The following is a 14922-nucleotide window of genomic DNA, read 5'->3' as shown; positions in this document are numbered from 1 at the left end:
TTTAGTTTTGTGTCACTGTCCACTCTTTCTTTGCTGCGAACCACCATGTCATCTTTATTACCTTCTGTCCGTAGCAATGTCTCCAAACAAGTCTGCCTCAGACTCACCGTCGTTCGTTCCTATGCTACAGAGACTCACACATCGTCCTCGTCCTCCACGACGACGACGACGACGACCACCGACCTTCCACCGCTTCCGCACAAAGCAAACACCACGAAACCGCGACTATATCCGCGACCAAGACCAGCCGTGTCACATCGCCACACTCCCCTGCCCAAGCTACCCGCATCCTTTGGCAAGAACCAGCTTCTGCCTGTTTCCAACTCCACCCGTGCGCTGCTGGAATCCATCGTAGCGGGCTTTGACGCTCCCATACGCTATGCATTCGCCTATGGCTCTGGTGTCTTTGAACAGGACGGTTACACCGTACCGTCCCAGCTCACCTCAATTGCACAGGGAAAGACAGAAATCGACCCGAATGCACCCATGCTTGACTTTATCTTCGCGGTCACACATCCGGCCCATTTCCACTCGATCAATATGCACCAGCATCCCAATCACTATCCCTTGCATGCTCGTTTGCTCGGCTCGTCATATGTCTCGCGCGTACAGGAAGCTGGACCGGGCGTCTGGTTCAACGCATACGTGCCCATGAACGGTGTCGTACGTTTGTTTCTCCCATTTTACTTGGGTCTCAGACTGACAATAGAACATTCTGACTGATTTTTTTTCTCTTGCCTTGCTTAGACTATCAAGTATGGGGTTACTACTGTGGATACTTTATGCTCCGATCTGCTCAATTGGCAGAGTTTATATGTGGCCGGCAGGATGCACAAGCCCCTTCGGATCATCAAAGACGACGCACGCGTCCGGCTGACGCAGCAGGTCAACCTGACCTCGGCCGTCCGGGCAGCCCTCTTGACGCTCCCAGAGGAATTCTCCGAGACCGAGCTCTTCGAGCGCATCACGGGCTTCAGCTACAGCGGCGACCCGCGCATGGCGCTTCCCATCGAGAACCGCAACAAGGTGGGCAACATCGTGCGCAAGCAGGGTCCGCAGTTCAAGGAGCTGTATCATCGGCTGGTCGTCGGGCTACCCGGTGTTCATTGGCCGGTTGATGGGACGAGGATTCAGCAGGATTTGGCGCCGCATGCGCGTGCGGCCCACTTGAGGAAGCTGCCGTCGAATTTGCTGAGGCGGGTTAAGGAGAACTATGCGAGGAAGGGGGAGACGAATGCGGAGCTCGAGGCGGATGAGAGCGCGTATTGGGTTCATCTGGCTGGTGATCAGAATCTACCGAAAGTGATCACTGACGGTTAGTGTCTTTCTGTGTTTAAGACAAGACAATGGCTGATTTATTTATTTATTTGCAGAGGTGAGCAACATCGTGAAGGGCCCAGCGACGATCCAGTCGATCAAAGGCGTGATCAGTCTTGGACTGGGAAAAACGATACGATACGGAGGGGCAAAGATGAGTAAATGGTGGAGAGGGTGATAGGTTTCTTTTGTGCTGCTATTATGTTTGGGATGGATCAACTGCTCATTAGGTACTGAAGGACTCATCGATTCTGGTTTTGGATCGTCTTGTGAGCCCAGTCCATTTAATCTGTTAAAACATTGGATATATATCAATATTACTACTTAGATCATCTATTTAAATACCACTGCATGTATTATCAGAATAGTTGCCGCAATGTACCTATTACGCTACCTCACTCATTTCACTGTGTTTTTCATCCTTTTTATCGCTTCGATTTTCAAAATTAAAGTTCGGGTACCTCCCGGCGTCATAGCCTATAGGTAACCTGGAGGGTCGCTATGCCAACAGAAGACCCCAAGTAAGGATAGCGCGCCTCTTGAATCTAAGATGAAGAAGTGCTTTTGTGCTCGAGAGGACGAACGTTTTACTTGCACGACTATGCTTTATATACTCGCCTGCCTCTACGAGAGAGATTGCTCATTTTTGGCGGACCTCTGTGTGGCCCTGTGAGGGAATTGAGTGGGTCTGGAGTGTGCGGGGTCCGTCCGTCGTCAGCACCCGGTAGCATTAGAGGGCTACAGTCAAGCGGATGTGATGAGTCCAGCAGTGCGACTGCCAAAATCAAAAACATTCATCGTCTCTCTTGTCTTCAATCTCACACTTGTCCGTTTCTTGCTTTGCTTTTTTTCTTTCATTTTCCTTTGCTTGCTTGTATCCGCCACTCATTGTCTTTTACGTTTCCCTTCCCCACTCGCCGCTTCATCAAGCTTTACCTGCGCCCTCCCTTTGACTAATCGCCGACGACGCCCTTTTACCAGGTTCTCTTTGCTAAACTCCCGGGTCTACAATAGGAGCTTACTCCCCTCCTTTCACTCGTTAAAGGATCTCTTCTACTTGCTATTGACGAGATCAATATACACCCTTGTTTAAATGCCAACTCCACCATCGCAGACCCCGGACGTGCAGTATGATGCAGATTATCTGAACCATGAACACGGCGCGGATGTGTTTGGGGATGGTGCGAATACACCAGATGCGACTGTAAAGATCTCGACGCCGTCTACGGCGCCTCTTACACGCACCGTGGCTATTATCAAGCCCCATGCGCTTAAGCACCGGTTTGACATCGAGAGACGGATCCAGGAAGCCAGTTTCGAGGTCAGTTTTTGGAAGAGTTGCACTGGATTGTCCAGTGTGCATTGGGAATGTTGAAGGCTTACTTTGTTGTAATTGATTTAGATTGTAAAGGAACGGCAGATGGAATTTGACACGGAGACGGACCCCGATACGTTGTATGACCTCTTTGGAGACGATACAGACGCTCTGGCAGAGTGAGTATACCTCGTTTCACGATGCTTTGCTCTCGTTACATACATGAAAGCCCGAAGCTGATTTTTATTTTACTTGCTTTTTCTTCTCCCGCACTTTAATAACACCAGAGGTCCAGTGTGGGTATACGTACTTGAGCGGCGCCGCGCGGTAGAAGTATGGAACACGCTCATGGGCCACCCAGACGTCGAAATCGCACGGCGCGAGACGCCCAACTCCCTCCGCGCACTGTACGGCATCTCCGCACAGCAAAACGGCCTCATGGGCTCCCCGGACGCGCAGACCGCAGAGATCCAAATCCTCTCCCTCTTCGCGTCGTCACCGCCCTTCCCTACCTCCGACCTCCCCGCAGAGGAGCACGAGCAGTACCCTTCTATGCGCAGCGACGACTCGGCGCTGCTCGAATCCATCCGCCGCGGGCTCACCATCGAAGATGAGGGGTACGCCCCGTCGAGCGTTACGAACCCGTCCACTGCAGGCGGGACCGGCCCGCGGCTCAACGCGAACGGGAAGGTGCCGTTCAAGGCGCGCGCGGTGCCCGCGACGCACGACAAGCCGGACATCGTGCCGCGCATGACGCGCTCGGCGGCGCTGCGCGCGGGGCAGCCTGTTGAGAAGCCTACGAGTACGGGCCCGCGCGCGCCGGTGTCGAAGGAGAGGCAGGCGGAGACGTTTGCAAATGTGCCTGGGCATAAGCGCACGAGTACGATTCAGGTCGCGTCTACGGCTGCGCCGACGATTGCGCCGCGGATGACGAGGGCAGCGTCGTTGAGGTTGGGGCAGCCCCTGCCGCCTCCGGTGACGAGGCAGAGGTCGACGGGGGATGAGCAAGCGAAGGCGAATACGTTTGAAGGTGTTCCTGGGCATAAGAGGAGAGAGAGTATTGCTGTTGCGTCGATTAAAGCACCTACGGTTGCTCCGAGGTTGAATAAGAGCGCGTCGTTGAGAGCTCAGAAGGAGCAGACCCCTCCTACTTCTTTCATGTGTACGTTTTTATGTTTCGCCTTAATTTCAATGATGCTGACGTATTAACAATATTTGTTACTTCTACCACAGTCCGTGCTGGTTCTGCAGCCAAAACGCCCACCTTGTCTCGGGCGACTTCAACACAAACCCTTTCATCTCCTTCAAAGGCACCACCCGCCCCTCGACCAGCATCTCAAGCGTCCAATAATCCTGCAACGTCACGGTATACGGTACCTAGAGCGTCTTCTGTTGCTTCGCGGCCCACTGCCCAACCTCCAAAAAGGGCGCCATCGAGATCCGCGACCGCTGGATCCTCGAGCGCAGTCAACGGTGATGGTTCTACTGAAGAACCCGCCGCAGCTGCAGCACCAGCCAAAGCCAAGCCACGTCCAAGTAGTATCGCAGCTCCTTCCATCGCCCCAAGGACCAACAAAAGCGCGGCACTTAGGGCGGCGAAGAAGGAGGCTGAGAACGCGGCTGCTTTGGCAGCTGCAGCGAAGAAAGCCGCTCCCAGGCCGAGCAGAGTCGCTCCGCCACCGTCGAGCTTCAAGGCAATTCCAACATAATAATTTCAATCGCGGAGCAGTGACTTTAAAATCTCTGGGTTACATTTCCTTCAATCCTTTCATTATTGTTATTTGGGTTTTGACTCTCATCGGCCTTGATCTTGTGGGACAATCGCAAAAGCTCGTATCTAGGAAAGCGATGTGGATATCAGTCGATGTCTCCAGTTATCCGGAGACAACACGCCAGTCGTTCGATATACTGAGAAATGGGACAGTAAGGACTTTGGTAATTCTGCCCCTGTCCCCTTGTTTAAACATGCGCCGGTCGCCGATCTATATGCTTTATCTATGTTCTGGTTATCTCTGGATATATTTTTCTCCCTTATATGTTCTTTTCTGTCACCCTCAGTCGAATGATTTCTATCACAGATGACTGGTACAGGGTGGCGCATATCTTTTTTATGTTATACCACGCTCGCTCATCAGAAAATGATAATGCATTTTCCTGCATATATTTGATCGGTGTACGTATTGCTCAGACAGAGTCCATAACCTTGGAACTGGGTTGTCCGCCCATGCGGCATACGCGGCCTTGAAAGTTCGCGTTTGGACGCGTTTTGACGTGACAGGGCCGCGCGTTGGTGACAGATATCACGTGGTGAATATTGTTACGTGTCAGTTCACGTCATCAGGGGCGTGAACTCTGAACTCGACTCCCTTGACTCTGACTGGAACTCTTTTGAAAGTTACCATGCCTGTAGGAATTGAAGCTTGGATTCACCAGATACCCCCAATAACCCGCGGCTGGATCGCTCTTTCGGTTCTCACCAGTTTGGCAGTGGTCAGTCGCTTTGGATTGGGATTCCAGATAGACCCGTACCTGACATCCAGTATTTCGAAATTCGTAGCAATGTCAGCTTGTAACTCCCTTGCAGCTGTATTTCAGCCCCAGGAGTGCATTCATTAATGCACAGGTGCGTGTGCTTGTTTCACGCTCTTACCAGTGGCGGACAACGTGTGAGAACTGACTCGAGTTACTGGCACTATTGCAGCCTTGGAGAATCGCGACAACGTTCTTCTACTTTGGTTCAATATCTTTAGACTTTGTATTTCATATGTTTTTCTTGTGAGTATTGCCTCAAGGACACTGCTTCTTTGTCTCATGACTTGGTGAAATGTCGCCGCTGACAAAATATCCTTATTTCGTCTGACTCCGTCTGCGTATAGCATGCGATATAGTCGAATGCTTGAGGAATCCTCTTTCGCGAACAAGAAAGCAGATTATTTCTGGCTACTCCTTCTCTCTGCACTCATGCTTCTTGTGAGTGCAATGCTCATTTACTTTGACCGCTTCCATACTATCCACACACCCGCACCATTCAAACAAACCCAAAAAAAGCTACACATTCTAATGATCTCGTCACCATTAGGCCCTGTCTCCTCTGGTCAATCTTCCCTTCCTGTCATCACCGCTGGCATTTGTTCCGATATATCTCTGGTCTCGCCGACACCCTTCTACGCCTATTTCTCTGTTTGGTTTGATTACAATAACAGCACCCTATCTCCCCATTGCCCTTGTCGCCTTTTCTTGGGTCATTAACGGAACGTGGAGAGCTGCAGCTGGCGACCTTATCGGATGCGCTGTAGGCCATGTGGGATGGTTTTTGCGCGATGTCTGGACGCGTGAGATGGTCGGAGGAACCACGTTTTTCACTGAAGCACCGGTCCGACTGTGAGTTGTGCACTCTTTCTCTCCCCCCTGAGCTACCCTTTGCATGGTCTCGGTTTTAGAGAAAAACGCTCACTGACAATTGCCTCCAGGAAACGATTGTTTGGAGAGGAATGAACTATTTCCTACGGTAATTTTTTATTGTAAAATAGAAATAAAAAAATATACATAATACAGATCAGGGGAAATCAACAAGTGTGCATTTAATATGCCCTAGCTTATTTTTACAAACAAGCGACCGAAGGAATGTCAAAACCCTGTCAAAAACATGTCAACATTACCCGCGGAACGGTCTATTAATACGAAAGAAGAAAGTCACAATGGACCAAGGAAGTGGGCGTGGAAAGGTCGCAACTCGCAAGAAGTTGTCGCGGTGTAATCTTGGCAAGAAGCACAACAGGAATTTGGTCTGGGAGGGTGAGGGAGTGTGGGGATGAATGTAGTGTGTTGGTACAATTGAAATACACTGCGCGCCGTGTCCAAACATAGTCCTCATTCGTCTTCGGACCAGTGGGAGACTTCGCCAGCCTCCATGATCTTCGACATAGTCTTTATCCTCCGATGTGAGGGACTGCTCTTGTCAGATGGTTGGATGCGATGGGAGGGTTTCACGGGTGGGAATACAAACTCGCCCTTCAGGTGTTTCAGCATTCGGTGCATCTCCCACTGAGAGATTTCCTTAGAAGAAGAATTCGCCGTAGGTGACCGGGGTGGACGAGAAAATTGAGTTTGTACTGAGGGACTTCTAGGAATCGGGGGAAACACTGTCGGTGGTGGTCTAGGAGGGAATACCACTGGTGCTGGCCGAGGAGGAGGATGTGACATGTTATCCATTTCACGAACAACAAGAATAAGGAGCAAAATAATTGTCGATATAGAGACAATTATCATTTGAGGGAAGAAGCCGATACAGTCTGCATTGGAAAAACAAAACGTGGGTTAAACATAGCCATTCATTTGGAAGTGTAGTGTGAAATGTGAACCCACCGATCAGGACGCCTGCAGACGAAGCCAGTGGAGATATTCAGCGCCCGGATATCTTTCTAATAGGTGAAAATTTTACGCACCATCTAGTCCGGGAGCATCTGGCATACTATTGCGCAGCTGAGGGATGGCAATCAGGATTGCACCGGACGAGACGAGGTGGGGAAGTATATTTCTCATCCCAAAAAGCCTGCGAGCAACCATAACATGTCCAATTGTTACGTGTGTTAACAACCAGCTTATGGCGAACAGTAGCAGGGTGAAGAAACGGGCTCCGTTTGGTCGGCTGACGTGCATATCGATGTCCCGGCTGACTTGTTGAGCGCCATTCCCAGTCGTTGAGAAACTCTCGACGTCAATAGTCAGGATATCAAAACTAGATGTAACATCGATGGTGGCGATCTTTTGGATAGGGATGGTTTGGTTATCGAATGAAGCTGCGCGAATTGTGCTTGAAAGCACATAATTATCGAAAGGGTACAAGCGTGCTTCGTGTACATCGAGGACGTGATCACTATCAAATTGCACAAGATTTTGGATACTGTGATTGATACATCGGCGATCGGTGGTATTACTCGCGTTAGAAGAAGCAATATTCAGAAGCTTACCTCCTGCGCAAGCCCGTATCTTTATTAAATGGTATTGTAGTTGGATCGTATGTAGCGGTTGGCGCGATATCGCTAGTGAATGAATTGACAATTAGCTGAGGAGGTAACAACAATCGCGTGATTTGGAAGAGCCTCACCTATCCACAAAGAAATGAATAGGAGAAGCGGGCAGTCCGCACGAACCACTTCCATGAGCACCAGCAGTGCCAGGAAGCATAAAGGCTTCACCGCATGCTACGATTGACCAACGTATGGTTATCGACGGCTCATCGATGTCGACATCAACGCTTTCGCCAACGAGAACCACCTAGAAAATAAATATTTTCTTAGAAAACTAAAGATAAAAAATGAATCGGGCGTTGTTCTGAGATTTACCCCAGGAGAATTGGTGGCCACATCGTTCAGGGTGCGCTTGAAAAAAGGTTCGTCCTGGTCGGCGCCAAGAAAAGCCATTGAAATGGACATAATGAAGAATAAGGACGTCACAACGGCGAGCTTTACGATGGTACTACCACGAAGAGGTATCGACAAGTTGGAGGGGCGAGGAGCCAGGGCAATGGATCTCTTCGACTTGATGGAAGTTGTACGCATTTTTTCAACTATTCCATTGGAGTTCTGTTTGAGTTCCGGGGTTATTGTGCCACCCACTGGGGCTTGTGTGGTCGCCAGCCCAGATACCTGATCTGGCGAAAGGTGAAAGGAGCGTAAACGATTAAAAGAGTGACGAGGGCGGAAAAACGCAGGAATCCGAAACGACGGCATGGTGGAAGTCCTGAGGCAAAGCAAAGCTTGACGCTAGCCAGGCATTGAGTTTGAAGGCTAGTATGTAAACAGTTATATAAGACTTCCATAGCGCCGCACCTAGAAGTCATTGTAACCTGTGGTTGTGGGTTTTGCACTAACGGCCGCTCGAATTGTTGGCGTCGGCGCAAACAGTTAGGACTGTATTTGGTTTTCGCCGCATCGGCATCATTAAAGAAATGGTAAAGTCGGTAAAATGTATTGACATGCGAAAAAAATACTGTCCCGAGCTAGCCGCCCGTACCGGAGGTCAAACTTTCAAAGGATGAAGCTCAAGGTGTAGTGCTGATCATCCAAGTCCAGGTGGTGCTACCAGGTGGTGCTACCAAAAGCCATACGTCGTCAATACAGGGTAGAGGGCGAAAGACTATAGAATGACTGGACAAGATCGGCGATAAAACGGATAATGCAACTCACTCAGTCGTAGAGAATCGGAGTAACAGATACATTCGTTGAAGCTTAATCTGAACGGACTCGAATATCAAGAATAAGGCGCTCGCTCATCTTTGAGGAGATTTTGCAAAAGAGCTATTTCTTGCAAAGGGCCGATTTTGTCCCCTTCTTCTCCAAACACCGTGAGGACTTGCGACGCCAGTGTCAGGAACACTTCTACTTGCATCTTCAGTGCCTGATAATTAGTGTCATTTACTTCACTACATGTCATTCTGGCGTTCCATGCCGTTTTGGCCATTTCTAAAAGGTGCATCCCTTACGTTGATAAAATTCGTCTGGTTAGGCTGTTGAACGAGCTAAACATGCCGTAACATCTTACCAATTTGGGGGTAATTGGTGGGATAGATAACGATGTAAAGCGCCAAAAGCGTAGCACCACTTTCCAATGCGACATCGAATTGACCATCATGCGATGCGTTGCTGAATTTTTCGGATAAGGAAGTCATATATGATTCACGGAGAAAACAGTGTAGAGCTGGTGGCAATTCTTCCATTGTTATGGCCGGCAAACTGGTATCGGACATTGGGTTAAAAGCCACGAATGAACGCAACTGGTTTTCTAACGTTGAAAGTTCGTTTGAATCCGTAGGGATTTCCCCGAGTGGGCCGATATGACCAAGGAACGAGCATGAAGAACAGTTGCACTTGAAACCATAACTGATTTCCAATATTTGTTCTCGCGTCTGTAATAATGCGGGATCAAGGTAAGGAAGACAAATCTGCGCATTCCCTCAGAAACAAACGAAATGAAAAGCCGACGATTTTTCCAACGTACCTCATCTCCTGAAACTATATTGCGGAGGGCCACTATTTCCATAACAATTGACCGAGTCGGGGATAAGGTATATTTTGCGGCAGCGTTAGGATTACAGGAATGGTTGAAGAGCCGACTGGCCACAGGAAAAATACCATGACCAATACTCGTCAAATGAGAATGAATAGCAAAATTATTGTTCCCGAATCTTGAATGCATCCTACGTACAAGTTGGTCCGAAGGTGGTGGTTTGATGGGGCATATTGAAAGAGTGTCCATGGATTCGTCCTGGCAAGGTAGCAAAGACAGGAAAACAGTAGCTAAGGTTGATTGTTCGATGGAATATGGGGTGGGGAGCATTGACAATCTAGCAACTGCATGAGAGAGCAGGATCGAATCTTGCTTTTCATGCTCCACAAGAGCTTGATACGAAAGAGAAGATATATGTGAATTGAACGTCTTGCAAATTTTTTTGTGATGATTTTTCCATTGCACTGTTTGGCCTGTTGTCAAGTCATGCATTAACAACGACACAGACACCAAACAACCTAATCATACATTGGGCATCGCAGTACCAATAAGAACCGCATCCAGCACACCGTTTCAAAGGCGGGCATCCTTCTGGAGGTAGCCTAAAGCAATTGTCGCAGCGTCGTCCCTTTTGACTCTCGAGAAGAATAGAAGCGAAAGATGGTGTCGATAGGATGGAATCACCTGCCTTGATATCTAGTTTAGCAATGGCTTTGTTGCGAGCTGTGGAATGCGGTGCAAGTTCGATGTTTTTGGGGAGCCAAACCAGATCAGACATGATTCTCTCCACTGTCGTTCGTAGACAAAACTAGGATCAATTGCCTGACCAATGATTAGGTTGATTACTTAGATTTGACCAAGATTTGACTTGAATAAAAAATGATTCAAGAGAGTGCTCTGTTGAAGTTAATTACAATTGTTGACGGCTATTGAATAGTAAAGCCTAATGTACAGGAAATAAATATCAAAAAATTGTTTCTGCCTTTCGAACTTTCCGAGGGTCTTCCCACTTTTCTGTTGTTCTAACTTGATACAGTTTGTTCATGCCTTTAGACCGCAGAGGCCCTTTGAATCCAGATAAAAACCGAACTTGTTGGAGATCTAGGAGTCCCAGATCGCGCCAAAGGCAGGAATTCCCCTACTCATCATGCCGTACACAACCTTCTGTGTTAATTTCTGGTTCGAGATAACGCATACTGCCTCGGCGTTGAATTCTTTTACGAGGCGATATGTAAGCTTGACCATGTCAGGCTTTCCATGAGCGCGTGTATCTGTCAGATTGAACCATTGAACAATGTGCTGAATAGTGGATATTAATAGACCATACCATATATCATGGCATCAGGAGATGCACCAACTATAGCATCGACGAATTCGTCTCCGAAAGTTTCGCGAACATTGGGCGAAGTCCAAAGAAGGCGGATCGGGACGCGTTTTTCCAAAATGCAAGGAGCACAAGGCCCAATACCTGACCCGGTGGCAACAAAGACGAGACGGCGGAAGAGGGGAACAATACGAAGAACCCCGAATGTAGGAATGCCCCTCACCCACAAATGTGTGGGCGGGTTTTGGATCTGTTTAGCCGTCCAATCTCCAGCTCTGCTGACAACCAAAGAATATCCCTTTTCTCCAGGAACAGGCACAGTTGCGAATCCATGCCACTCAAAGAGGGGATCGTCGGAAATACGGGTGAAGCTGCCAGGGATAGGGGTTACTTTAAAGCCAAGTTAGATGCATGCTCCACCATTTGTGAGGTTGTACAGTAAGCTTACCGTAATCGAAATAAAGGCGAACAGCATGGTTGGACAGGACAACACTTCTCACTGGAACTTTGCGAAGTCGCACCCATGGCAAGATAATGGAACCTGCAGTATATCTTTAGTAACGGTGCATGAATACGATATCGTGAGACTGACCAGTCAAAATTACCAGCAACCAGAAAGGGGGCGATTTGATCATAACCATACCAAGTCGTTGACCCTCTTCTTTATAATCATTTGTCAAAAGAACAAACTGGATGCTCGTTAGTCGCGTAAGCCAGTGTATTTCGCGCTGAAACGAACCTGGCACCACACAAGAGCCGTAGCAGTCCATCCCAAGAAACGATGCATTTTTTCGAAAGTATTATGCTTCTTAGACCGTATTGTTGGGTAGGCAAAAATAACAATGCCAATCAATAAAGTTAAAATGCAGTATGTGATGACGATAGTGGGTATAGATATCTTTGGGAAAGTCAACACAAAAAGTACGAAAAAGAACGGGATACAATGACAGACCTTTTGTTCTTGCACCATCTCCTTAGTGGCCTGTCCGGTGAATAAGACAAGCCAGACTACTCCTGATGTCGCGCATCCAGAGTGCAAACCACCGATATGATACACACGAGCACAGACGCGGCGAATTGCCAAGGGCCATCTGCGCCACAGGGTCAATAACCTGATTTGGGAATTACCATAAAAGACTAATTTGAAAACGTACGAAGGAGGGACAGCGCAAAAGGTGTTAAAAAAAGCGTTGATAACATAGTCTTGACGCATCAAAATTGCACAGAAAAGGTTGGCGATGACAATGGTTGCAATTTGCTGAGCGTTTGCTCCCTTGAAGATAACTGAAATGAAAATGGCCATATTCGTGATAAAAACAACTCCAAAAAGACGTCGATAAAGTGTGAAAATTTGGTGGCGGAGATTACGGACGAGTTTGCCTTGCGTTTTCGATGGGATAACATCATCTTGGTATCCTGACCAAGGATATTCTGGTTTTGCTGCGGAAAGAGAAGATACCTCTGAACCAAGGTCCGACACACTGGCGGCGCCTTCAACAGGGCTTCCGAAGCTTGGACTGAGCACAGCTTCGGGATCTTCGATTTTGGAGTTAGGTTGATAGGAAGCAATGGGCACTGTGATTGCGTCGACTTTTGTTGGCGTCTTAACCACCTCTGGAGTAATGGTGGTGTCCGGACGTGCGCTTACGGTCAATTCTTTGGCAACTTCTGGTGGTGACATATGCAATCGGGCCATCTTCTCCAACTCTCTGCGGTCTGTCTTTCCGTTACTAATCTAGGATTAAGCATTGAAAAGACAGAAAGGAAAGCAAAGATCTCACGCAGTGTGTGGGAATGAATCCATGCAAAGAATGTTCGTGGGCACCGCATAATATGGTTGTATCTTGGCAGCCGCAGCTTTAATGTCTTCAGGTGCAACGTCAGATGGAGTAACAAAGCCCCATAATTGTCCTTCGATGAGGATAGCGACCGCAGCATGAACTCCAGAGCACGTCTAAATAATAATAATAGTAATGAGTGCCATGGTTAAGAAGGTGATGTCATGGATGTCACCTCCATCGCAGTGGCGACGCCATCCAATTCGACGCGAAAACCCTACGTGTAAGATGAGCAAATATGGCTTCATGTCTTGTAAGATTTACTCACTTTTATTTTAACTTGGTTATCAATGCGGCCAAGATGTTCGAGGGTCCCGTTGGGAAGCCATCGACTAAAAGAATGGTCATTTAATTTGCTATACACCCCATGCGAAAGCAATCAGCGTACCCAAGATCGCCTGTGTTGAACATCATTTTTCTTGGGCATGATATCAGATATAATGAATTGGAAGATCAGGTAATAACTCTCACCCGTCTCTGGTGAAAGGGTCCAACATGTATCTCTCCGCAGTTTTTTCAGGAAGATCAACATATCCTCTGGTTATCCCGGCACCGCCAGCCCACATAATTCCAACTGCACCAATCGGCAATGGTTTCATATCATCGTCAAGGACATAAACCGTGTTATTTGGTGTGGGTTTGCCGATGGTGAGAAACTCTCCCGATGAATGATCTTGCATAGTATTCACGATGGTAATCTATGAGAAAATGACATTATTTATCACTCTAAAAATAAAGATGCAAGATAAAGTCACCTCTGTTGGGCCACAAGAGTTATAGAACTGGGCCTGGAGAGCCCATTCATCAGCCAGAGCTAAACCAACGACGCGTCAATTTGCGAATACTTCTCGAAGAAAAATGAAACGCGCCTTTGGGACAGGGTTCGCCAGCTACAGCGACTGTCTTGATGTTGGGATAATCAGAAGGTTTATGAGGCGAAAGCATCGATGGAGTCGCAACAACGATATCCACTCGCTTCATGACTTCGCGCCACTGTTTGGATGTTTTCCCCCTAAGGCAAAGTGTACTGCCATTACACATACTGCCAAGAATTTCCTGAATAGAATGTCTTTTGTGAGAACGATGATTACGAAAAACTGCGGATCAATTTACCCAGGCTGCCATGTCAAAGGAAATATTCATGAGTTGGGAAACTCGAAGTCCAGGTCGCATTCCCAAATTTCCGGGTGCGAGACAGAGCACTAGATCAATAGAAAATTATTATCAGATTCTAATCAGGTTAGTATCGAGCCAATACATACAGTTTGTGGCGTTTCCGTGTGTCACGTCGACACCTTTTGGTACACCTGTGGTTCCTGTTGGTTTGAGTTAGACGAGGATATTCAGACGGATATAGTTAGAACTCACCACTGGTATAAATGACGTACACACCATGTTTGGATGTCGATAGATCTTTAGGTTTGGTGCAGTGAGAGTTAGACTCCTTGCAAATTATTTCTTCGAGACAGATCGTTTGGCGACCTTCTACGCGATGTGCAAATTTCTGGAGAACAAGAACAACTGATGTTCCCGAACCGCGTAATGCATGCTTCAAAGTACTGTCAGAGACGATGTTGCCATCCAATGGAACATAAGCAGCGCCAGCTTTCAAAATCCCCAGGATGCCTACGACCATGTCGATGGATCGTTCTGCTAAGAAGCAGATGCGAGAGTCAAGAACAACTCCGATGTCCTGGAGGCGGCTGGCCAGACAGTTGGCTCGACGGTCTAGCTCGGAATACGTGATTGTGTGCTCGAAGTCTTCAACTGCGATGGCATCAGGTTGAGAGCGAGCATGAGATTCAAAGGCGTGGTGAACGCATTGGAACGGGGAGGGAACTGTAGGTCCAACGCCGAATTCGACGAATAAGGCTTTGTCGGAAGGAGGAAGATCACGAAGTGGATCGCGAGTTGACACTTGAGGATGCATTGCAAGTCAACTTTGGGGATGCGGATTGTGGAAACATAATAATTATCGACATCTTATAAACCTACGCCAAAAGCGACCAGCCAAGGTGACTTGACATAATGCAGCCACGCCATTGTTGAGGATCCATGAAAGCACTCCGAAAAACAACCGTCAGAAAGAGAGATCCATTAGTTGACTCAGATGGCATCTA

The 14922-nt window shown here is 48.0% G+C and overlaps 4 protein-coding genes across 4 annotated transcripts; 2 read left to right on the top strand and 2 right to left on the bottom strand.

Moving 5' to 3' along the window:
- Nucleotides 1-45: 45 nt before the first annotated feature.
- JR316_0007041 (Phosphatidate cytidylyltransferase, mitochondrial) lies at nt 46-1495 on the top strand (the record flags this gene model as incomplete). The annotated part of the gene is made up of 3 exons (XM_047892784.1): nt 46-663; nt 748-1315; nt 1374-1495. The coding sequence occupies 3 exons, from the start codon at nt 46-48 to the stop codon at nt 1493-1495; spliced, it is 1308 nt and encodes a 435-aa protein (XP_047748066.1).
- Nucleotides 1496-2410: 915 nt separating this feature from the next.
- On the top strand, nt 2411-4341 carry JR316_0007040 (putative nucleoside diphosphate kinase 5; the record flags this gene model as incomplete). Its single annotated transcript, XM_047892783.1, has 4 exons — nt 2411-2638; nt 2720-2811; nt 2920-3794; nt 3866-4341. 4 exons carry the CDS (start codon nt 2411-2413, stop codon nt 4339-4341), a joined length of 1671 nt encoding a protein of 556 aa, XP_047748065.1.
- A 2161-nt stretch (nt 4342-6502) lies between these two features.
- On the bottom strand, nt 6503-8364 carry JR316_0007039 (uncharacterized protein; the record flags this gene model as incomplete). The annotated part of the gene is made up of 5 exons (XM_047892782.1): nt 6503-6924; nt 7078-7535; nt 7603-7674; nt 7740-7909; nt 7978-8364. 5 exons carry the CDS (start codon nt 8362-8364, stop codon nt 6503-6505), a joined length of 1509 nt encoding a protein of 502 aa, XP_047748064.1.
- A 2377-nt stretch (nt 8365-10741) lies between these two features.
- On the bottom strand, nt 10742-14732 carry JR316_0007038 (Adenylate-forming reductase 03009; the record flags this gene model as incomplete). Its single annotated transcript, XM_047892781.1, has 17 exons — nt 10742-10911; nt 10968-11354; nt 11413-11505; nt 11557-11653; nt 11704-11862; nt 11917-12055; nt 12119-12694; nt 12746-12918; nt 12978-13019; nt 13071-13134; nt 13191-13220; nt 13274-13500; nt 13558-13616; nt 13672-13858; nt 13916-14004; nt 14065-14118; nt 14171-14732. The coding sequence occupies 17 exons, from the start codon at nt 14730-14732 to the stop codon at nt 10742-10744; spliced, it is 3108 nt and encodes a 1035-aa protein (XP_047748063.1).
- Between the last annotated feature and the right edge of the window lie 190 nt (nt 14733-14922).

Source organism: Psilocybe cubensis, chromosome 6 (genome assembly GCF_017499595.1).
Source record: "Psilocybe cubensis strain MGC-MH-2018 chromosome 6, whole genome shotgun sequence".
Lineage (NCBI taxonomy): Eukaryota > Fungi > Basidiomycota > Agaricomycetes > Agaricales > Agrocybaceae > Psilocybe > Psilocybe cubensis.
Note: the sequence above shows the minus strand (reverse complement) of the source record. Positions and strands in the feature narration are given on the sequence as shown.